At 42.5% G+C, this 24,520-nt stretch overlaps 1 protein-coding gene across 2 annotated transcripts in view; it reads left to right on the top strand.

The window, feature by feature from the left end:
* The first annotated feature begins 3,805 nt into the window (after positions 1 to 3,805).
* The window catches only part of SMYD1 (SET and MYND domain containing 1), a 44,491-nt gene continuing 23,776 nt past the window's right edge, over positions 3,806 to 24,520 (top strand). For both annotated transcript variants that reach the window (XM_025927294.2, XM_025927293.2), the window contains exons 1-3: positions 3,806 to 4,024; positions 18,629 to 18,805; positions 22,259 to 22,472. In XM_025927294.2, coding sequence (XP_025783079.1) covers positions 3,888 to 4,024; positions 18,629 to 18,805; positions 22,259 to 22,472 — 528 coding nt within the window. In that variant the 5' untranslated portion in view covers positions 3,806 to 3,887. The remainder of the gene's footprint in view (positions 4,025 to 18,628; positions 18,806 to 22,258; positions 22,473 to 24,520) is intronic.

The following is a 24,520-nucleotide window of genomic DNA, read 5'->3' as shown; positions in this document are numbered from 1 at the left end:
CTTCCACACCTCAATATACGATGTTGAAGAGAGCTCTTAGGTTCTTCCTGAGTCTTTTCAGCTGAGCATCTCCAGTAGAGCAGTAAGATATCCTTCCAAAACTCTAGATGGATTTTTCCTGGTCATGAAGACAAGCAGTTCTCATGAAGGCCGTTCCACTACCTAGGGGCCATTTTAGAAATGTCACGGGGCAACTCTTGGTTGTGCAGTGGTGCTGGCATGTTGTGCGCAGGACCAGGGTCACAAAGAAGGTTTTGGGTCCCAGTGGAAAACAAAACGGGAGGGGGGCAGATGGGAAAAAACTATTATAGAGGATTTATGTTGATAAGCAGTATAGCAGGGACATGTACCAGGACATGTCCTTGTCACCAGCCTAATAACGGGAGCCAACATCCCCTGTCTCATTGATCCTGGCCACAGATGCAGGATAGCTTGGGAAGAAAGGAACAGTCATACATTGAAGATTCTTTGCCTGTCCTACACAGCCTCAAACATACAGATGTACATTTTAGGTATATGAAACTTTGTTTATAATTATCAGAGTCTGGAATTCTGTTTTATATATAATCACAGAATCATTTTTAATATATCCTAAATTTCCCAAGGCAACCTCTTGTTAACTGAAGGATTATGCTTTCTTTCATTCAGAACTTGACTAAGTAAGAGTCATTCACCATTTCAGAAAATCACGTCACAGACAACCGTGCCCTGTGTGATATTTGTGTCCCCAGAATCAATCTACGTTTTCGGCTCTCGCTCTCACAGCGATTCTACTGGAAGGTACAAACATATGACCGCTGTATCATGTTTTCTAGTGTAGTTGTGCCCAAGCACATGCATAGTGAGTTCATTGACATATTTAATTTAGCATGATTATATATTATTTTATTATAGGCTAACTTTCACTTTATCTCTCCCTTATTAGGTTAGGTAAATGTTTTAGTCCGTACGGGCTACAATAACAAAATACCACAGACTGGGTAGCTTATAAACAATAGAAATTTATGCCTTACAGTTTTGGAAGCTGGAAGTTAGAGATCAGGGCATCAGCATGGTTGGGTGAGGATTCTCTTCTAGATCGTTCACAGTCTTCATATAACAGAAAGACCTAGGGACCTCTCTGGAGCCTCTTCTTCACGAAGGCTCCACATTCATAATTTTTAAGCACCTCCTAAAGGCCATACATGCTAATACCATTCATTACCTTAGAGGGTGAGGACTTCCATATTTTGAAATTTGGGCTGGGGGCTGAGGAGAGTGAGATACACAAACATTCAGACTACAACATATAGTAATTTATATTTTTTAGGTATAAGAGCTGGTAAATTATGTATGCCATTTCATTTCAGAGTAGCAAAAGGGATGTTATAAAATATTTACTAGAATGAAAAACTATAATATTTTATATATTTGTTTCCTGGTTTTGCCATAACAAATTACTTAGTGATTTAACATAAATTTACTATCTTACCATTTGGTGGTCAAAAGCCAGAAACTGGGTTCACTGGGCTTAAATCAAGATGTCACCATGGCTGTTTTCCCTCTGGGGGCCCAAGGGGGTGAAGCTGCTCCCTTGCCTTTGCCAGTTTCTAGAGACCACCTGCATTTCTTGTCTCATGACCCATCCCTCCATCTTCAAAGCCAGCGATATAGTATCTTCAAATGTCTCTCTGACTCTGACCCTCTGCCATCGTCCTATAAGGATTCTTGTGATTCCATTGGGCCCTACTGGACAATCCAGGATAATCTCCCTCTCTCAAGATCCTTAACTTAATCACACTTGCAAAGTTTCTTTTGTCGTGTAAGGTAACATATTTCCAGGTCTGGGGAGCAGGGCCTGGACATCTTTGTGGGGGGTGGGCCTTTATTCTATTGACCACACTTTATTTTTTTTTTTAATTTTTCAAGGTTTTTTTTAAAATGCTTATTTATTTATTTTGAGAGAGAGAGAGAGAGAGAGAGAGAGAGAGGATCCCAAGCAGGCTCCATGCTCAGCATGGAGCCCCACGCGGGGCTTGAACTCATGACCTGAGTTGAAGTCAAGAGTCAGGTGCTTAACTGACTGAGCCACCCAGGTGCCCCCTATTGACCACACTTTAATATAATACTTGTTCTGATAAGGTCAAGACCCACAGATATAACTAAAGCATTGGGCTTGATGTTCCCTCTCTTTCTGTCTTGGAACAGCAAGATTTCTTTCTTGACCTTGGCTTGGGCTGACCTGTTCCAGGGGTATAGTGTTTAGAGAACAGTCTACTCCCTTCCTGAGGGGAGCTCCGAGTTGCCAGGCAATGGGGGTCCAGGTATTCATTTGAAGTCAACCTGGATTGAAGAGCTCTTTTTCAATCTTTTTTTTTTTTTTTTTACCACTGGGAGCATGTGATGTTTACTCTTTGGGGCATCCAGCCTTGTTTTATTTATTTATTTATTATTTATTTATTTATTTATTTATTTATTTATTATTAAAAAAATTATTTTTATTTTATTTCTTTTTATTGAAGTATCATTGACATACAATGTTAGTATTAGTTTCAGGCGTACAACATAGTGATTTGACAACTCTACGTTACGCTGTGCTCACAAGTGTCACTACCGTCTGTCACCATACAAGGCTATTACAGACCATTACTATATTCCCTATGCTGTACCTTTCATCCCTGTGACTCATTCATTCCATACTGGAAGACTGTGTCTCCCTCTCCCCTTTTGCCCATGCCCCCACCCCTCTTTCCTCTGGCAGCCACTAGTTTGTATTTGTGAGTTTGTTTCCGCTTTGTTGGTTTTGTTTTTTAGATTCCACATATAAGTGAAATCACCTGGTATTTGTCTTTTCAACCTTGGGAAGAGCTGTCTGGCAATCAAGAAGAGTGGCATTTAGAGGCACCTGGCTGGCTCAGTCTGTAGAGTTTGTGACTCTTGATCTAGGGGTTGTGAGTTCGAGCCCTACGTTGGGTGTAGAGTTTACTTTAAAAAAAAAAAAAAAGAAGAGTGGCATTTAGGTCAATGGACACTTTAGAATTTTCCCTCCAATGTCCTTATTCCTGGGAAAGAAGAAAGACAGAGCATGTTGGTGTTCTCCTGGCAACAGACACGGTTTAAGGGAGATTTGATAAAAAGACAGAAATGAGGGTTTTCGTTTTCAAGGCCTATCTCCTCTCCTAGCCTGCGTCCAGCACCCCTGTATCATCAGGGGGCTCCCAGACCTCTGAGCCCTGCGTGGGGGTGCTGTGGGAGTCCCAGGTAATACTGGAGAAGAGGGATGTCACTTGGAGCCTAAATAGTACTGTTCTGTATGTGCGAAGGGGGTCAGTTGGGCATCTGCTGTATTCTGCAAGCAATCCACCTATGGGGGAGGGGAGAGGGGGACAAGGGGCCCATCTCACTTGAGAAAGTATGAGCCTGACAGCTGAAGGTTCCCAGAGCAGCAAGCATCACCTCTTCTCTTGGACCATTTCAGCTGTCTGCTTGGGATTGACAGAGGCATCTGGCTGCTAAAAATACCCCACTGACCAAGTGTTCCCTATTCCAACTGAAGCTGAGCACAACCGCCATTCAGGACTGAGCTGCTTCTTGCAAAGGAATTTTGCAAAAATTTTCAGGTCCAATTCGAGAGGTGCACCAGCCCGTGGTCATTTCTGCTTTGCCAGCTTTGCTGGTGATGAACGTGACCCTTCTCGGATCACCGTTCTCTTGCCTGCCCCATTCCCACCTCCAGGAAGCGTGGGAGAGGGGGAGGTGAGGGCCCCATTGCTGAGAGGGGGTAGGGAAGGGGAGGTGCTTGTCCATTTATAGGCTTGCTCTTTGGGATGCTGAAGGTGCTGAAATAGCAATGACAGGGGACTTGGCTCCGTGTTAAATATCTGCCGAGCTGCCTGAAAGACTCTGAAATGACAATAGGGAGAATGGAGAACGTGGAGGTCTTCACTTCTGAGGGCAAAGGCAGGGGTCTGAAGGCCACTAAGGAGTTCTGGGCTGCGGATGTCATCTTCGCCGAGCGGGCTTATTCCGCAGTGGTTTTTGACAGGTATGAAATGTGGGGTGTTGCCTTCTTTTCTCTGTTGGTTTGGCCGGTGCCAAACTCTAAAACACTTTGCTCTCAAAATCTTCAGGGAAAGGGATAGAAGCCATTTGATCATTTTTAGCAAAATGGCACTTCTGACAGCTGTTTTCTGGAATAACTTTTTCTGCAAAGAGTCATCACTAATGTGATTTGCTCTGGTCCCTAGGAGGGTTGTAAAGGTGAGCCAGGGCGCTGGGGTACTTTCTCACAATACCATTGAACTTGGCTGAGTGGGTGTGCTGGAGCCCACTGGAGAGGTGGGTGTGGTACTATAGGAAACATCTTTCTTTCTTCCTTCCTTTCTTTCTTTCTTTCTTTTGTCCGTTCTTTCTTTCTTTTTTTTTTTTTTTAAGTTTATTTATTTACTTAGAAGGGGAGAGGCAGAGAGAGAGGGAGAGAAAGGATCCCAAGCAGTCTCCATACTACCAGCACAGAGCTTGACACAGGGCTCGAACACATGACCTGTGAGATAGGCCAGAGCTGAAACCAAGAGTCAGATGCTCAACCGACTGAGCCACCCAGGTGCCCCATAGGAAACATTTTCTTACAAAAGGCTCCATGTTTTTAGCTTCTTGAGTATAATAAATATATTACAGCGTAAAGTAATTGCTGAGACTTTTAAAAAGTAATTGTAAACATTACAATCCATTTACATTTGGAACATTAGAATATCACCATGAAACCGAAATCCCTTTTTACCGTTCCTACTCCCAATCCCAATCTCCTGTCTTTCCTCAGAGATAATACTTGTTATGATTTTAATGTGCTTCCTTCTAGAATGTTCTTGTACCAGTTCATACGTATATCTTCATTTATCAAGAATGTAGCACTGTAGTTTGTCTTTTTCTTTTTTTTAATAGAAGCGGTATCATACTTCAGATGTCATTCTAGAACTTGCTGTCTTCACTGAACATGTTTTTGATATCTACCCTCATGGGAACTATAAGTCTACAGATAATTCTTTTAAATCCTCAAAGATCTGTTTCTTTTACCCCCATGTAGATCTATCCGTGTTGATCCATATGCTATGTGGATCACCAATTACAACTGCTGTGGATATTCTACCCAATAAATATATGAAAACTTATTTATCCACTTCCCTAATGAGAGACATTCAGTGGTTTCTAGCTTTTCACAAAAACAAACATTTCTGCAAATAAAATCCTAGACCATGTCCACTTGCACACATGTGTGATTATTCTCAAGGATATATGGCTAGAAGGGGAATTGTTCCACAGTGTGCTGTTTCTATTTTAATAGGCCTCCAAAGTGGCTCTGTTAAATTTACATTCCCATTTCCCCACAACCATGTCTATACTTGACCAAACTTTTAAATTAGTATTAAATCTTTATTTCAAAACAAAACAAAACAAAACCTGCCCAGTGATTAAACTATGACAATGTTCCCTCCACCTAAGGCTGGGTGACCTGCCTGACATTGATGTGATCTGAATCAAGATGGCCTCTGATATCTAGGCTTTGTGGTTGGCTCGCTGTATAGACCATCCTGGGAACGGGCACTGCTTTTCAGAGATAATTCAATTAGCGTTCAGATCTTCGTTTCTCCCTGCCTACCAGGACCTGCAGTGAGAGGGCAGTGAATGGAGTATGTGGCTGACTGCCACCTGCGGAATGTGAGGGGGCTGAGGAGACAGTTATACCTCTTCAACAGGAGTCTGTCTGGCTTTATTAATTTACTTGTATGTGTGTCGTGCATGGAGGTGAGTGTGGTAAAGGAGTCAGTCGGGTTCAGAATAAAGACAAAAAAGTTAGAAAACAGAAACTTGGAACACTCATCTTGATGCCGCCACTGAGTCGCCACACTGCCTTGCATAGAATACCTCCATTGGTGCCTCTAGTTCCCTAAAAGCTAATATAGCCAATTAGTGTCCCTTTTAAGAGTGGAGTTGAGTGGGTTTTCCTTCCATTATGAAAAGAAAACTAAGGAAGAAAAAAATCTTTAGTATCTTCACACAAAGATACTAACTCTAAACACCCTTGTCTGTTTCCTTACCATTTATTTTAAAAGGTAGGTTTCATTTGTACTGCACAGCTGGGATCTTCTTACAGAAACTATGATGTTTTACGTTTCATAGTTTAAGTACTTCTGGGTGACTGTACTCTCTTCATAAACATAGTATTTAATGGCTGCATGTTCTCCTACAACTTTTTTTCTGACTGATGTTTACATGGTTTTCTTGGTATAAATAAGTCATCATTCATTAGAAGTAATAATTACAAAACAACTTTAGTGAACATTGCAGATAGAATGCTAGCAAAATGTTATGTTATTATTACAGTAATAAAAATTGGGATGATTGGGGTAAACGATCTTTAAGATGATTGAAAAAAAAATCTAAAAGAGATACTTTTAAAAAGTGATTTTTCCCAAGTATGTCACTGCAAACATGAAGGGGCTGCGCTTTGGGTATACCAAAGATAGCTTGGAAAGGCATGGGAGGAAAGCTTTGCCCATCCTGCCCTCCCATTGTGGCCTCCTGGGGAGACTCAGCCACTGTAGATGAGAAACCTGAGGGGGGAGGTAGGACTGAGAGTGACCCACAAAAGAGGCACATTTTAATCATTCTATAGAAGAGATACATCCTAATCCATGTTATTGCAAGCCAGGCTTCCTGCCCTACCCTCCAAACACAAATATGAGGAAAGATTTTATTTTTAGTTGAACACAATGTTTAAATGAAAATTCTTTCAAACAATATATGACTTGTATGTACCTATATATGTTATGAAGCATAACAAGAAATGAACACCCATAAAACCATCATCCTGTTTAGCTAGAGTATGTGATTCTATTGTATCTTCTCTATCTTCGCCTATCCTGTCCCCAACTTGTCCCAAAGGTAACTAGTAGCCTGAATTTTATGTTATTTATTCCGTTGCCTTTTGAGGAATAGTCTTACCACATGTGTACATATTATTAAACAATATATAATTTACTTTTTTAAAGTTTATTTATTTTGAGAGAGTGCAAGTACATGAGCAGGGGAGGGACAGAAAGAGGGGGGGAGAGAGAATCCCAAGCAGGCTCCATGCTGTTAGTGCAGAGTCCGACATGGGACTCAAACCCACAGACTGTGAGATCATGACCTGAGCCAAAATCAAGAGTCAGATGCTTAACTGACCGAGCCAAATATTTTAGCATTTAAAAATTCTAAGGAATGTTTAATGACTGCGTAGTATTCCTTTTGACTGTTATATATCAGATTAGCAAGTGCCATCAAACTTGGATGTCAAAGTTGTTTCAGTTTTCCTAATAGATCTCTCTGTACATCTCTGATTATTTATTAAAGATAAACTCCTAGAAGTGTATATTTTGGATTGAAAAGACAGTTTTGAGTCTTTTACTATAGATTTCCAAATCACCCTCCCCCCCAAGAGGATTATACTAGTTTTTTCCACGAGGGTTATAGCATTTGCCTCCTTATCCAAGCACTGGCTAACACAGAAAACTAACTTTTACTTTTGTATTTTCCGACTTCACCTATAAAAACTTAGTACTATTTTGTTTTGAATTTTTTTATTAAGGAAGTGAGATTTTTTTTAAAAAATCTGTTTATTGATCATTACATCCTTATTTTGTGATTTGTCTATTTTCTATTGATGCCCTCATTTTAAAACTTTATTTGTTTATTTGTTTTATTACTCCTCATTTGTTTTATTACTCCTTAATAAAACAAAGCTCATTTGTTTCATTACTCCTTAATGTTCAGAACTTCTAAATTGTTTGAATTCTTATGAATCATTTTGGTTTATTAGCCCTTTTGATTTTAACTCTTTTCTAGTCCTCAGTTACTTTTGACTTTCTTTATTTTTCATGTCTTTTATTTTAAAACCTATTCATTTTTCTATCATATGTGTATATATATTATATATATAATATATATATTAAAATTATGCCTAAGCTTTAAGTTTCTTTTTTTTTTAGTTTATTTTTATGCAGTTACTTATTGTCATTGAATTTATTCACTTTCATTGAATTTTATTCACATTCATTTCATTGAATTTATTCACTTTTAGCTTATTTAGTTCATTTTCTGTCAAGGGGAATGAGAAGATAAATGGTTTTAGCCATAAGACTGACTCAGGCCTTCAGCAAGATTCAATCCTTATCTTTTCGCTGTTTGGTCTTGAAAGGACCCTTCCAATTCTCTGAAGTAGAACATTCATCTTTTCCAAACTATAAAATCAGTTGGTTAGCCCAGTGGATCTACAGACTGAGGTCCATGGGGCGCCATTTATCACACTGAGTACAATTCCATTGCCACCATCACCATCACCGTCTTCAAACAAAACCCACAAACAAATAGATTCATGGCCAATGTGGAATAGAATCAGATTTGACCAGGATAGGAATTTGAAGCATATTTTACAATAACTTTGGAGAACTTCTTCTCCTAAAAGCCATCTGCAAATAACAAACTGTCATTTGCAAGACAGAGGGTTCTAAACTTTATTTTTGTACTTGACAGAAGGGTGAGAACCAAGCACCTTGAGCAGAAGTTATTTCTGGTCAAAATGGGATGTGTGGTGGGGAAAGTGCTAGTTAGAGCTCAAGACATTTAAGAATGAAGTAGGCCCTGGATACCTTTACCTTTAGAGGTTCCACCTCACAATATGTCAAAAGGTAGTTTTTGCTTACCACTTCTGAATGGGTTTTTATAACTTTGCTATTACAATTGTTATTAATTTCCATTTTGCTTTTTTTTTTGTTTTAAGAAAATTTGGGGACTATTCGAAGGTGTGATGAATTCCAAACCTTTTCCTGGGTCACCTGTAAGCTTTTAGGCCCTTGACACAGAACCTCTGTTGTCTAATGGGAGACCAGGGCTACCAGTGTTGTCTGGAGATGGGAAGCTATTTCCAAGGTTTTGTAGTTTCTGGTGGCAACCTGGCAGAGATGAGGTCCTTGGGGAGTTGGGCAGTAGAGGGGGATTGGGTTATTTGACCCTGAAGATCTCTTCTAGCGTGAGATTCTATGGGTTTCATGATTTCTTCAGTACATGTGAAGGACTCCGGTGCAGCAACAGAGGGGTGCTGGACTAATATAAAATGGAGCTTATTCTGGTCATTTTTTATTTTAGCATTAAACACAAGACATGGCATGGGAATGGTGCTCATGAGCAGTTCCGGGAACCAAAAATGCTAAAATGTTAAAAATGGTTCCTTTTTAACAGTCCCAGACGTTATGAATTTAGAGTGCATCTAGGCTTTGGGTCCATGGATCCTTAGCTAAGGAGAGAACTATATTTGAAAGATCAAAGTTTATGTGGATGTGCATCTGTGCTTTTTATTTCTGGGGAGAAAGTCTATAGCTTTCATCACTTTCAAAATCACTTTCAACCCAAAAGAAGGTTGAGACCCATTGGATATATTCAGTCCTCTCTTATAGATCAGGAAGCTGAGGCTTAGTGAGGAGACAGGCAGGCCATCCCAGGTCATACATGGATGGACAAGCCATAGGGCAGGACTAAGATTCCTGAGATCTTGTCCATTTATCACTGCCCCCCACCCCAAGTGGGTCCGGCATCGCTGACTTAATTTCTTCTTTCCTTGTCAGTCCAGTTAATAATATTTAGTCTTAATAAAGGAAACGATACTCATCCATCAGTTTCAGAACAATCAAAATCTGGTTCTGGGACCTGAGAATGGTTAGATTCAGAGACTCCTAGGTAAAAAACAGGAATATACATGTGATTACACAGGAGACTTCCTGCCTCCTTCCTATAAGGACCCTTGCAATTGCATTAGATCCCCCGGGATGTTTCAGGATTATCTCCCCTTCTCAAGGTCTTTAACCTTAATTACATCTGTAAAGTCCCTTTTGCCATGTAGTGTAACATATTCACAGGTTCCAGGGATTAGGACCTTGACATTCAATAAGATGAATTTCCTATTAATCCAATTCATCACAAAAAAAAAAATGTTAAGAAGGAGCAAGGATAGTGGATTTTTACAAAAATTTCTTTAAGTAAAAACTTGACTGGTTCCTAAGTGATTCTGTATAAGCAGTTGAAAGTGTCTAGGTGAAAGTGCATATGTCTACATATGCACACATATGTAGGAGTAAACAATGATAAGAACCTAAGAAAAAGTAGAGTACTTTAAGAGAAATTAATGCCAGCCAGGTTTTTTTTTGAAAATTGGACCAGTTACGAGCTTCAGGTCCACTGGAGACAGCTGGGCTTTTAGCCAGTGTAATTCTATATGGGCTTGTGGGAACAGCAGGATTAGTGTGGCATACACAACCAACACACTGTGGCCTTTAATCTGATAACAGCTGGTGGGGGGAGGGTGGGGGGAGCAAATGATGCTATAAATGGAAATCATTTAATAGAAGGATTAGGGAAATTCCTGAACAGTTAGTTCAGAAATGAATGAATCACTGTTTATTGTTCAATTTACAGTGTTAAACATTTACACTCGATGTTGCGGATAACCATAGCAGATTTAAAACTATGTCTTTATAAGTAAGCTCTGTACCCAACGTGGGGCTTGAACTCACAACCCTGAGCTCAAAAGTCACATGCTATACCAACTGAGCCAACCAGGTTCGCAATGTCTTTAGTTTGACACTTTTAGTTGCAGGTGCAAGATGTGGTGACATGCCCTGTTACAGGTTGTATTGCTACATTTTATGAAACGCAGTTAATCCTTAAATGCAGAAGTTTGCAAATAATTGCTTTTTAAATATAAATGAGATCAAATGCCAGGTTGTCCCCACAGTGATTTCATCTTCAGTCATGTGCATCTGAAGATGTGTTTTAAGCATGGGAAATGAGGTGTGGTCACAGCTATAGTGTTGGAAATGCAGACAGGTCTGAGTTGGGAGTGTGAACTTCTTCGTATGAGTTGTGGCAGAGGAAAGCTCGAGAATTGCTACTTGAATATAGAAGAGATGTTAAAAAATAGGCAATACCTAGATCTGACCTAAGGAAGCAGTATCACCTAACTTCTTTTTTTTTTAATTTTTTTTTAACGTTTATTTATTTTTGAGACAGAGAGAGACAGAGCATGAATGGGGGAGGGTCAGAGAGAGGGAGACACAGAATCTGAAACAGGCTCCAGGCTCTGAGCTGTCAGCACAGAGCCTGACGCGGGACTCGAACTCACAGACCGCAAGATCATGACCTGAGCCAAAGTTGGCCGCTTAACCGACTAAGCCACCCAGGCGCCCCTTAACTTCTTAAGCTAAGGTCTGTATAGTGCAAACATGAATCCAGCGATGCCCCTCAGGGGTTGACATGAGCCATTTCAAAACAACATTAAGTAGATGCCATGGGGAAAAGAAAATGAGCCTTCCAACTCTGGGTGGGTGTCTCTTCTCTGCAGGAGCCTTCAGTGGTTCCCCCTTTGCCTGCAGAATAAGGACATACTACTGAGAGTAGCATTCCAGGTCCCCTCGCCTCCGGTCATTGTTCCAGCATCATTTCCCAGTGTGGTGCATCCTATGATCTTGTCAGATAGCTACTCCCGTCTCTCCTGTATGTACCTGTGCCCCTATATGGATGCCTTTGACTCAAGCCATTGCCTCTCCACGGAAAAACTGACGGTCTCTGAGTACAAACTCGGCCCATCTTTAGAGGGTCAGAACAGTGCCTCCTCCCTTCACAGATGATTGCCTTCCCAGATTCCTCGCCTCCCCCACCTCAGTGGGAGTTAGGCTTCCCTCGAACCCTGCAGGAGTTACCTGCACTCCTAGATGGCATGCCTCACCTTGCTTATATGTGTTTATGCCCCAGCTCAGCCTAGGGACCACTCAAAGGCAAGGTTTGTGTCTTGTTTACCTTTAAGGCCCTGTATTACCAAGTTCAACGCACAGCACATAATGGATGCCCAATAAATACTTGTGAAAGGAAAGTAGAGTGGAAGGGACAAGGAAGGAAGGAGAGAGGAATTTAAAATATTGTAAAATCCTCTGGGTACTTGAGGAATGTGGGATGTTCTTTAGGACATCCCCCTTGGTTTTTGAGGGAACAGCTCCTGGCAGGCTGAGAGTCTTTAAGCAGTACAGAAAGCAAGAGCTGTTGGTTCAGTCCTTTCTGGCTGTGTTTTTAGGCGGCTTGTCCACCTTGCAGGCGCCTTCTCTTGGCATTTATCTGTCCAGCAACTGGTTATTTCCATATAAGGAGTTGAGCAGCAGCTGCCCTTCTAGCCCTCTTGATTCTGACAGGTGACACGACCCAGGGCAGGGCTGCAGAGCAAGGAGTGAGTGGGGACCCGCTGGCCAGGGCAAAGAACGCTCAGGGCTGCAGACAGAGCCCAAAAGTGGGCTTTGGGGACTTCCTCTGTCCTCTGTGCTGGGCGCAGTGGCAGACATGAGGAACCCCTATAAGGATCCTCATATCCCCAGGAGGGTAGTAATCACTACTCCTAAGGGTTGTTGTGAAGGTTTAACAAAGGAGAATTGCTTACAACATCTCTTTGAAAATTGCAGGGGGTTGTGTAGGTGGGAGTTAACATCCTCTGTGGGCACTGGGGAAAGAGACTAGGAGGAAAAATGGGACTTCCTGAAGGCTGCCTGGCTAAGCCTGGCTAGAAGAAGCATCTTTCTCCTGCAACCCCAAAAGTGGTTTTAGGACTTCCTGTCTTCTGGATTCTCTCTCTCTCTCTCTCTCTCTCTCTCTCTCTCTCTCTCTCATCGGGGTTAGTAAGAATGAGGGGAGGTATTTCTGTCAGAGAATTACCTGCCCCTCCTACAGGGGTTCTCTGCTAGCCTGGAGGTCTTTCTCGCTGGTGGCTGCCTGAGAATTAGTGGATGCTGGAGGACAGCAGGAGCTCTGAGATCACCTGGCCCAACCTCCCCATGTGACAGATGGGCGGGTGGACCCAGCTGTCGTCTACTGAGCACTATCTTGTGCCAGGCTCAGAGCTGGCTAACTTTACATTTAATCTGATAGTGGTGGGATTTGGGAACTTCTTTGTAATCTTCTTGTTGCTTGAATTTTTTTTTTTCAACGTTTATTTATTTTTGGGACAGAGAGAGACAGAGCATGAACGGGGGAGGGGCAGAGAGAGAGGGAGACACAGAATCGGAAACAGGCTCCAGGCTCTGAGCCATCAGCCCAGAGCCCGACGCGGGGCTCGAACTCACGGACCGCGAGATCGTGACCCGGCTGAAGTCGGACGCTTAACTGACTGCGCCACCCAGGCGCCCCTTCTTGCTTGAATTTTTAAAAATAGTAAGCATGTTTCATTAAAAAGTAATATTTGTCTAAAAGATATCAAGATCTAGGTGTTGTTATGGGGCGCCTGGGTGGCTCTGTCAGTTAAGCATCTGACTTTGGCTCAGGTCATGATCTCACCGTTCATGGTTTGGAGCCCCAAGTAGGGCTCTGTGCTGACAGCTCAGAGTCTGGAACCTGCTTTGGATTCTGTTCTCCCTCTCTCTCTGCCCCTCCCCCATGCATGCTCTGTCTCTGTCTCTCAAAAATGAATAAATGTTAAAAAATTTTTTTAAAAAGGCATCAGGATCTAGGTATTATTATTCCCATTTTCACGTATGGAAATGAAGGCCCAGAGCGGTTAGGGTACTTGCTTGAGGTAGATACTGGAATCCGGAGTTGAACCCAGCTCTGACCGGTTCCAGGTCTGACCTTCCGTAATACCCATCCCACCACTATTAAAGGAGATGGAGACCAGAGAGATGGGCTTTTCTTTTTTTTTAATTAAACTTCCCCTTTCTGCCTGCCTGACACTTCCTTGCACACCCCACCAGAAGGAGCAGGTTTTCTCTCATCTCTACATTCTTGCTGCTCAAAGTCACAGCTCAGCATCACCTAGGAGCTTGTTAGAAATGCAGAATCCTGGGCCCCACTCCAGACCTACTGAATTGGAACCTGAATTTTGACAAGATCTCTAGAGATGTGTGTGCACACAGAAGTTCGAGAAACCCAGCTCTGCTTCAAACCTACCCCCCTCGTCCTTCCTGGTTCCAGCCTCATGGCTAAGCTTTACTGGCAGGTGAGGTAATGGAGAGAAAGGTCAGCCTCATCCTAAGGAGATCTAAGTTAGGAGATAAGTCCCGATGCTTTTTCACTAGCCTTTAAAACTTGCCTCCAGGCCCTAGCAAAATTGTAGGATGGGTTATAAAACAGGTGTGTAAGCCTTTGGAAATAGTTTGCATAGTTGGGTGGCTAACATTTGGAACCCACTATGAGTTCACTGTAAGAAAAAGAATCATTCAAAATTGACCACATTTTCTTTTTATGAAAAGTAATTAAAAGTTTATTATAGAAAAGTGTAAAGACTCTGATGAGACAAGATGATGTGAAATGTTGAACTGATGAATTGAATTGATGGTAGCTGAATTGATTCAAGGACTGATAATTGATTGTATAGTGACTGGAGAGGTCTCTCTATCATCCAGTCTGGGGTGAAGCCTTTACACTGTTAGACTGCATTTGTGAGAAATGCAGAATCCTGGGCCCCACTCCAGACCTACTGAATTGGAACCTGAATTTTAACAAGATCTCCGGTGATGTGTGTACACACGGAAGTTTGAGAAACCCAGCTCTGCTTCAAACCTACCCTCATCGTCCTTCTAGTCTCCAGCCTTCTCCTTGTCAAAATGGTTGTTAGTGACTTGGGACATGTGAGGGGCTTTCCACTAGAATTTCTTATGGACATATTATATAGCTATAGTTCATGGCAGATTGATTATTCTATAATCAGGCTCCATTAAGAAGTATGTTAGGTCAGTTTATGGGGGCCTGGATGCAGGCTCCAGGACAGATGTATTGTCCCTCTATGAGCCAGACTAAGAAAATTTGAGCCTCACAGGCAGTGTGGACAAAGGGAAGGGCAATGCCAGAGGTCCAACCATGGAGCAGACAGTAAGGGGGCATTGTCTGCACAGAATTTAAAAACAATAACAGAACTGACTTTTAAAAACCTGACTAAAAGATTCTGTTTTTATTATCACCATGCACCAGTAATTCTAAACAATGTCAGGGATAAAATACTCTTCCTTGGGAAAAAAGAAAAACTGTGTTTATCTAAGTTCTAAACAATTGCCGTGGCATAAACTTCAAACTGGCACATTTTAAAATCACATAACCCTTAATAAACATTGTATTCTGCCTGGGAGCTAATCCGGGAGACTCTCAGTTGGCCCCTAACACATGTTCCCAAACACTATATGTTTGTTGCAAGAACAATTTCTTAAGATTCACAATTGCTTGAGCTTATGAAGGCCACAGCTCATGTCTCCAACCCCTATGCTATTATCTCTTCCTGAAGTTTAAGTGTATTAGAAATAAGCAGACCCCAGGGGTGCCTAGATGGCTCAGTTGGTTAAGCGTCTGACTTCAGCTCAGGTTATAATCTCATGGCTCATAGGTTCAAGCCCTACATCAGGCTCTGCGCTGACAGCTCAGAGCCGGGAGCCTGCTTTGGATTCTGTGTGTCTGCCCCCCGCCCCCACTTACGCTCTGTCTCTCTCTCTCTCTCAAAAATAAATATTAATTTTTTTTTAATTTTAAAAAAGAAAGAAATAAGTGGAGCTCATAAAGATAAAGCAGAAGAACTTTTGTCATTCTAGGTGACCACCTGGAGTTTGTGGTCCTCTTTAAAATGTGAAACTGTGAAATGGTGCGAGAACTGCAATGCATAATATTTGGTAGGTGTAAATTCCAGTTTCAACACGAAAGATGTATACAAATGTGAATATATGTGTACAAATAAAAATATGAGAATATAATGCTTGAATGTTCTAAAAATATCAGTTTGGGTATAAAATGTTAGGGCAATCCAGTGCGGGTTTGTTCCCTGATGGACATCCCTAGGGCAGATAGGCATGGAGTTCCAAGTGACAAGTCACAAATGGCAGCCTGCATGATCACACTTGCTTCTAACTCTCCCCTCTCCAGACCATTTCCCTTTCTTTCCTGCCTTGGGTTTGTATTCCTGGTCTGAGTCCTGATACCCCAGATGCGAGAATCTGCTCCTCCTTCCCCATCCCAAACTAAGAGATGCTCTCAGACTTGGAGATGACTCATGGCTTAGCATACTGTTATAAGTGATGAAAAACTGAAAGCTCAAAATGATTTTGACCGTTTGGAATACCATAAAGGTGAAGACCCCACTTCAGGTTAAAAAATTCAATGTCATGAGGAAATTTGGGGGAATGTGGATAGGTTCACTGTCTTGGTCATGTTGATGGTTTCACAAGTATATGCACATGTCAGAGTCTACCAAATTAAAGATTTTGGATATGTATGTCAGTCATACTTCAAGCTATTTAAAAAAGGTAGCATCATATGGACAAATGGAGGGAAGCTCTGATTTGGCTGTGTGCCTTTGAGAAAACCTGGGACGTACCAGTGACTAGATTTTTAATTTTATCTCAAATAACTGAGTTTTTTGCAGGAAAGCATTTATAGCACCACACCTGGATACCATACTCTGTTCTTGGCCCTGTAATTATAAAACTCTGTGACCCATATCCACCCTTGAGTGGCCAGGAGACAGGATTTGGAGCCTCACTGGGATCCAAATTACTTGGGTTCTGCAGCAATTCAGTCTCTGCTGAAGAACTTCACATTTCTGCCAGAGAATGCCATCTTGACTTGAGGCAGATAGGAGAAATTCATAGCTCCCCATTTCTAGGGGTTTGAAGATTCCACTAAATGGTCAGGGTCCTGCATGAGCCTATCTGCTCTGTTCTGCTGGAGCACTCATGACAAATGACCTTCTCAAGCAGGGAATACCCTCTGTGGTATAGCTACGATGGGCTGCAGATTCTGTGCAAATATAGCATATTCTAAATATGCTAGTGTAATTCTACTCTTCCTCTCCCATTGGGAAAGCTTAAGGGATTGCATGGGAGTGAGGAAGACATTATTAGGGGGATAACTTTGAACCTGCTCTAAACTTATAACCACTAACCTTCCATGCCCATGAGTATTTCATGATTAGTAACAAGTTATTAGCAACACACCTCACAGCAGATGGGGACACAGCAGTGTGTTGATTTGGCCACCCAGTGGCTGAAAACTGGACTCCAGGAAGCTCAGGACCTAGCTTACAGCAATAGCCTGAGCAGTGCCCTCAGTTTGGCTCTCTACCTCTCTCCATTTCTTGATGCCCTCCTGGGGCCACAGGGCCTGACCTTTGGTCTCCTTGAGCCCAGCGCCCTAGCATTGGTCACTGAATCTTGCTTGATTGCCCTGCTGCACCCACTTTCCTTCGGCTACAGGGACCCACTGTGGGCGCATCAGAGACTGGAATAGGACTGTTGAAGGAGCTGGGAGTGAGAGGGCGAATGAAAGGGAGTCACAGCAGCGGTCTTCAGATTCTTGCATCACTGACCTACCTAGGCCTGTTCCACTGGACAAGGATCCAGAGAGCCGAATTCGATGATAGGAGTATGTTTCTCAGGAAGGCAAATTCAGGCTGAACTCAAGGAGGAAATCTGCAACAATTAGGACTGGCCAACAATGGATTAACTGTTCTTGGAAACAGTGTACTCTATTTCACTATGGGAACTTAAAAAGTGCAAGGTCAAGGATGGACACAGGGATTTCTGTGTTTGTATGTTCTATTGAAGGTTCTTTCTTCAGGACCTAGCCTTCTGTGATTCCAAAAGCTCCTGTTTTCCTATACTTTTGAGATGCCTCTTTAGACCGTAAACTCCAGTCTGAGTTCACATACCCATTTTTTCCCAGGGAGCTCAGTGTTTCTGCTCATACTGCTGAGCTTGTTTTCATCATTTTTCTGCTTCAGTGGCCAGGGTTTCTTTTCTCCACATTGCAGAGATACTGAGATATTGCGCATCACGCCAGATTTCACTCACTCTTGGTATTAGGTTTCCATCATACTAGCCTGTGCTGTTTTCTGCCTGAAAGACGGCTCTAACCTGGGAGACACGAAGCTCTCTCTTGGGAACACTGGGGGGTGGGAAATACGGGGTAAGGAACCTCATCTGCCTATTCATCTCTCCCTCTCCCACTGAGTGGGCAGGCATGACCTTCCATGTCACTTCCACTCTCTCTCTCTGAGTCAGGAGAATACAGCGGGTAACCTCCGTGACATCAGTAACCTTGTAATTGTTACCCTTGCAAAACACACGGAACTGTGACATACATCAGAATGCGCAGACCCCATTTTGCAAAAAATACATCATGTTTCACGTCCCATCATATTGTAGGTAGTTATGAGTTTTATTCTTCAAGGGAAAGGGGCATTGCCTTTCAAGAACAAGAGGGTCATGTCACACAGAGTGCTATGGTACCAGTGACCTGTGGCTTTTGGCGAGGGAACCATAAGGAATTTCCACCTAGTCCTTTGGCCTGGAAGACTTCCTGGGCTCCTCAAGTGTCTGTTCCAGTGTGTTCCAGGAACACCCCATGGGGCCGCTATCATAGCTTTCTCATGCAGGTTATGTATTCTCAGTGCCTACCGCATATGGGTCTAAATCTACACTTGCAGAATTAAATTGAAAGGCTTATATGCAGCGTGCAGTAGTGTCCCCACGTTGGGGTCCAATGTCCAGTGCAGTCCCTGTTTGCTGTGCCACCCCCAGTCACTTGTTTCTCCCTTCATTCCCAGCCTTGTTAACTTTGTGTGCCATACCTGCTTCAAGAGGCAGGAGAAGCTTCATCGCTGTGGACAGTGCAAGTTCGCCCACTATTGTGACCGCACCTGCCAGAAGGATGCTTGGCTGAACCACAAGAACGAGTGTTCGGCCATCAAGAGATATGGGAAGGTGCCCAATGAGAACATCAGGTCAGAGCTGGGCCCCGGGGCTAGTGTTTGGGATTCCCAAGTGTCAGGTGGGGAAGGCGTTAGTGACAAGCATTCCCAGGCCCAAGGAAGCCAGGCTGAGTGCAGATCAGGGTAGAGCCTCAGAGAGACTGGATAGGGGCATCTCTGTGCATTGCCTTTAGGTGTGGGAGCCCATCTAGAACTGGGTGTCTGTGGCCATGGTTTTAGTCCACAACCCCTCTAGACTTGACTGCAGACCTGTTCTCAATGGCTCCCTAGTGTTTAACTTTAAAAAAATTTTTTTTGATCTGCCAATGTTTAAAAAAATTGGAAAATTCCACATTAAAAAAATTAGGATTTCTGGTTTCTCTTGAAAAAAAAAATCTGAAGATTTGGCAAAATGAGCTAGAGCTCAACAGCAGCTGAGCTATTTAATTCCAGCAGAATTAAACACACAAAAAAGCAGAGCTTTTTTTTTAAAGGTTTTATTTAAATTCTAATTAGTTAACATACAGTGTAATATTATTTTCAGGTGTACAATGCAGTGATTCAACATTCCCATACATCACCCGGCACTCATCACAAGTGCGCCCCTTGATCCCATCACCTATTTCATGCACCCACCACTCTGGTAACCATCACTTTGTTCTCTGTGGTTATATAGCAGCATATCTGCAATAGTCAAATTACAGAAACAGCTCAAGTGTCCATCGACTGATGGATGGACAAGGAAGATGTGGTATATATACACAATGGAATATTACTCAGCCATCAAGAAGTGAAATCTTGCCATTTCCAGTAAAATGGATGGAGCTAGAGAGGATTATGCTAAGTGGAATAAGTCAGATTTCACTCATGTGGAATTTAAGAAACAAAACAAATGAACAAAGGGAAAAAACAGACAGGTAAACCAAGATAAAATGCAGAGCTTTTCAAGTAACCATAGACCACTAGTCCCTTGGCTTGTGCACACAGCCCTCTGCACTCATTATACGCGAAAGACATTCACAACAGTTAGTGGCATCCCCAGGGCGGCTGCGGCCAGGAATCTCAGGGCCAACACCACAAGATAGGGCTGCAGGTCAGTGCTTGGGAGGTGGTGTTGGAGAGCAGAGGAGATGGGGAAGGTGAAGTTGGGACCATTTTCAGTGGGTAGGGTGGGAAGTTCAAGTACAGAATGGAATCATCATATCCTAGTAATTTTTAGGAAACTACAAAATGAAATGGCTCAGTCAGCCTCCCCATCCCCGTAGTTCCACCTGTTGAAATCCTGCTTCTTTAAAAACATGTTCTTTTGCAATTTTATTTTATTTTCATGTTTTAAAAATTTCAGCTTTATTGAGGTACAATTGGCATATAAGATCATAAGATATTTAAGGTGTACATAATGATGATTTGATGTGTGTATACAATGTGAAAGGACACCTCCCATCTAGTTAATTAACATACCTATCACCTGACATATTTATCCTTTTTTTCCCCAAGTGAGAACCTTTATGTTCTACTCTCTCAGCAGATTATAATTATACAGTACAGTGTTGTCAACTGTAGTCACTATGTTTTACATTAGATCCTCAGACCTTATTTATCTCCTAGCTAAAAGTTTGTGCTTTAACTAGCCTCTCCCTGTTTCCCCCACTACCCAGACCCTGGAAACCACTTTCCTCTGTTTCTATGAGTTTGACTTTTTCCTTTTCTTTTTTAAGATGCCATACATAACTGATACCATGCAGTTTTTGTCTGTGTCTGGTTTGTTTCACTTAGCATAATGCCCTCAAAGTCCATCCATGCTGTCTTAAATGGAAGGATTTCCTCCTTTCTCATGACTGAATAGTATTCCATTTTATACATATATATATACTGTATATATATTATATACACATGTATATTATATATATTTATATTATATAATCATATATTATATTTATATATTATATATACAGTATATATATGTGTATATATATATATCTACACACACACACACACACACACCACATTTTCTTTATCCATTCATCCATTGATGGACACTTAGGGACCATTTCCCTAATATTTGGAGGCAACAGACACCCTACTGGAGCCTTATTTTCTCCAGTGCTGTCCTGAGCTCCATGTGGGGATACCTCAGTTCCCAGGCACCTGGGATTGCCAGCAGGGCATCTTTTCAGAAATAACTCTGTGACCCAAACGAGAGGAGAAATGGGCCTGTTATTTGCCAAGGAGGTCCCTCAGGGACAAGATCTGCCTTAGGCCCCCACCCCCTTGCAGGTGCTTGGCCAGCATGCATTCAATGAGTAGCCGAGAGTTGCCAAAATGCCCTCAGTCATAGGCTTCATCTAGTGGGCATAGGCTACCAAATAGATAACCCTCACTGTCCTCAAGATGAACTTCACCCTTCTGTCTCACACTCCACACCCTGTGCTCTCCAGGGCTCCCTCCTATCCCACCTTGCCTCCCCTCCTCCTTCAGAGCCCTCTGCTTCATCCAGGCCAGCCCCCTCCCCTCCCTGCTTCCTGCATATGCCAAGCCTGTAGCTGCCTCCGAGCCTTTTCTTATACTGTTTCCCCACCCAGATTGTCTTTCCCACCTCTTTCTTTAATCACTAAGACTACAGATAAGTTCACACACATGTAGACATCTGTTACACCACTTTGTCTTCCAAATATTATGTCAGGGGATACGTATTATCATCTTTTACTGGCCCTTAGATAGGTCCAGGGAATTGCCCAAGGTCACATAGTAAGTGGAAATGGATTTGAACCCAGGTTGTTAGACTCCTTCTCTAGTGCTCATCTCAGTTAGCCATATTATCAGGAGAGACCCAGGATGCCATACCTCAGTGTCCCCAGATGCCTTTTTCATGGTCTCATAGACCCCACATGACCTGGCTCCTGCCCACCTCTCCATCTTTATTTGTTCTCCACTCCCTACTCACTATGCTCCACCCACCTTGGACTTCCTGCTGTTTCTCCATCATTCCAAGCCCATTCCTTCTTCAAGGTCTAGGTACTCACTGCTCCTTCCCATCTGCACAGAGCCAGCTCCTAGTCATTCCATTTTCAGCTTGAGTATCATCCTCAGTATCACCTCCGCTAATCACCTTGGCATCCCTTCCCCCAGTCACCCTCTACTATGTTTTTATTCTACCCTAGTTTATTCTTTGCGTTGCACTTAATGCTAGTTTAAATTATTATTTTTTAAACTAAGGTCTCCCCACTATAAAAGGGATAGTGAGGGATGGGCATTGAGGAGAGCACCTGTTGGGATGAGCACTGGGTGTTGTATGGAAACCAATTTGACAGTAAATTTCATATTAAAAAAATTAATAAAAGAATAAAATAAAATAAAGGCTCCATGATAAAAAGAAATTCCATATATGTAGGTCAGCCCTGTGCCTGACATGCATTAGGCGCTCAGTAAGTGTTTGTTGAATGAATGACTGTGCTGGGGCATCCCTAACCCTGCCCCTCTCCACAGGCTGGCGGCCCGCATCATGTGGCGGGTGGAGAGAGAGGGCACTGGGCTCACAGAGGGCTGCCTGGTGGCTGTGGATGACCTGCAGAACCACGTGGAGCACTTCGGGGAGGAGGAGCAAAAGGAGCTGCGGGTGGACGTGGACACTTTCTTACAGTACTGGCCGCCCCAGAGCCAGCAGTTCAGCATGCAGTACATCTCACACATCTTTGGCGTGGTATGATCCCCCATAAGGTGGCGGGGGTGGGAGGTGGCAGCTGGGATTGGTCAACCAAGAAGTATTCAGAGGCTACCAGGCTGGAGCAGGGGAGGGGAGGCCGAGAGAAGGACCAGAGGGGACAGAGGCCCAAAGTGAAGAACTTTCATCCCATTTCTGTTGTTCTGGCCTTGCTTGCCAGAAAGTCATTCCCACCTTATCAGAAGCAGGCATCCCACACACAAACTGTTGGTTATCCCTGCATGGTAGATTTAGATAGGAATTGACCTTCTTATTTATCTGTGCTTTCTACTTTCTCTGGTTTATACTGAGAGCAAAGACCCAATCACCATCCCTTGTTGCCCAAGTCACTCTGGAAATGAGATCCTTCCTTTTCCCAGGTATGGTAGGCAGGATAATGGAGAGCCTGGAGTCGTGTGCTATGGACATTAGGGAGACAAGAGGAAGGACTTTTGGAGAGAGCTGCCTTGGAGCAGCAAAACCATAGCTCTTGTAGCCATAAGAGGCCAAAGCATGGGGGTAGGAGCTTCATGGATCAGCAGGTTCAGGCCTTGGGTTCTGGGGGTAGATGTCTTCCAACTGGCGGGTCTTCCTTCTGTGGTGCTGATGAGTGGGCTAAGGGGGGAGGTTACTGTAATAACAACAATAGCATGATCATACTCTACATCGCCTGTCCTCACCATGTGCCAGAACTTCTGTGATAGAGCGCTCTAGAGAAACAGAACCAATAGTGCGTGTGCATGTGTGTGTGTGTGTGTGTGTGTGTGTGTGTGTGTGGAGAGAGAGGGAGAGAGGGAGGCAGGGAGGGAGGAAGAAGAGATTTATTTTAATAAATTGGCTCTTGTGATAGTGGAGACTTAGTAAATACAAAACCTGCTGGTAAGCTGGCAGGCAGGGGGCCTGAGAAGAGTTACAGTTCAAGTCCAAAGGCAGTCTGCTAGCAGAATCCTTTCTTGTTTGGGGGAGGTCAGTCTTTGTTCAGTTATAAACTTCAAAAAGGAAAAGAACCATATCATCTTGTCAATAGGTGCAGAAAAAGTATTTGACAAAATACAGCATCCTTTCTTAATAAAAACCCTCAAAGAAATTGGGATAGGAGTAACATACCTTAACCTCATAAAAGCCATATATGAAAAGCCCACAACTAAAATCATCCTCAATGGGGAAAAACTGAGAGCTTTGCCCCTGAGATCAGACAGGGATGTCCACTCTCACCACTGTTGTTTAACATAGTGTTGGAAGTCCTAGCCTCAACAATCAGACAACAAAGTGAAATAAAAGGCATCCAGATTGGCAAAGAAGAAGTCAAACTTTCACTTTTTGCAGATGACATGATATTCTACATGGAAAACCTGAAAGACTCCACCAAAAACTGCTAGAATTGATGCATGAATTCAGCAAAGTTGCAGGATACAAAATCAATGTACAGAAATCGGTTGCATTTCTATACATCAATAATGAAGCAACAGAAAGAGAAATCAAGAAATCGATCCCATTTACAATTGCACTGAGAACCATAAAATACCTAGGAATAAACCTAACCAAAGATGTAAAAGATCTGTATGCTGAAAACTATAGAAAACTTATGAAGGAAATTGAAGAAGATACAAAGAAATGGAAAAACATTCCCTGCTCATGGATTGGAAGAATAAATATTGTTAAAATGTCAATATTACCCAAAGCAGTCTACACATTCAATGCAATCCCAATCAAAATTGCACTGGCATTCTTCTCAAAGCTAGAACAAACAATCTTAAAATTTGTATGGAACCACAAAAGGCTCTGAATAGCCAAAGTAATGTTGAAAAAAAAAAAAAAAACTCAAAGCATGGGGCATCACAATCCTGGACTTTAGCCTCTATTAGAAAACTGTAATCATCAAGACAGTATGGTATTGGCATAAAAACAGATAATACAGACCAATGGGATAGAATAGAGAACCCAGAACTGGACCCAAATATATGGCCAACTAATCTTTGACAAAGCAGGAAAGAATATCCAATGGAAAAACGTCTCTTTAGCTAATGGCGCTGAGAGAACTGGACAGC

The sequence above is a fragment of the Puma concolor genome, chromosome A3, assembly GCF_028749965.1.
Source record: "Puma concolor isolate L17-30 chromosome A3, mPumCon1.1.hap2, whole genome shotgun sequence".
In the NCBI taxonomy this organism is placed as follows: Eukaryota; Metazoa; Chordata; class Mammalia; order Carnivora; family Felidae; genus Puma; species Puma concolor.
This window is presented reverse-complemented; position numbering and strand designations above follow the sequence as displayed.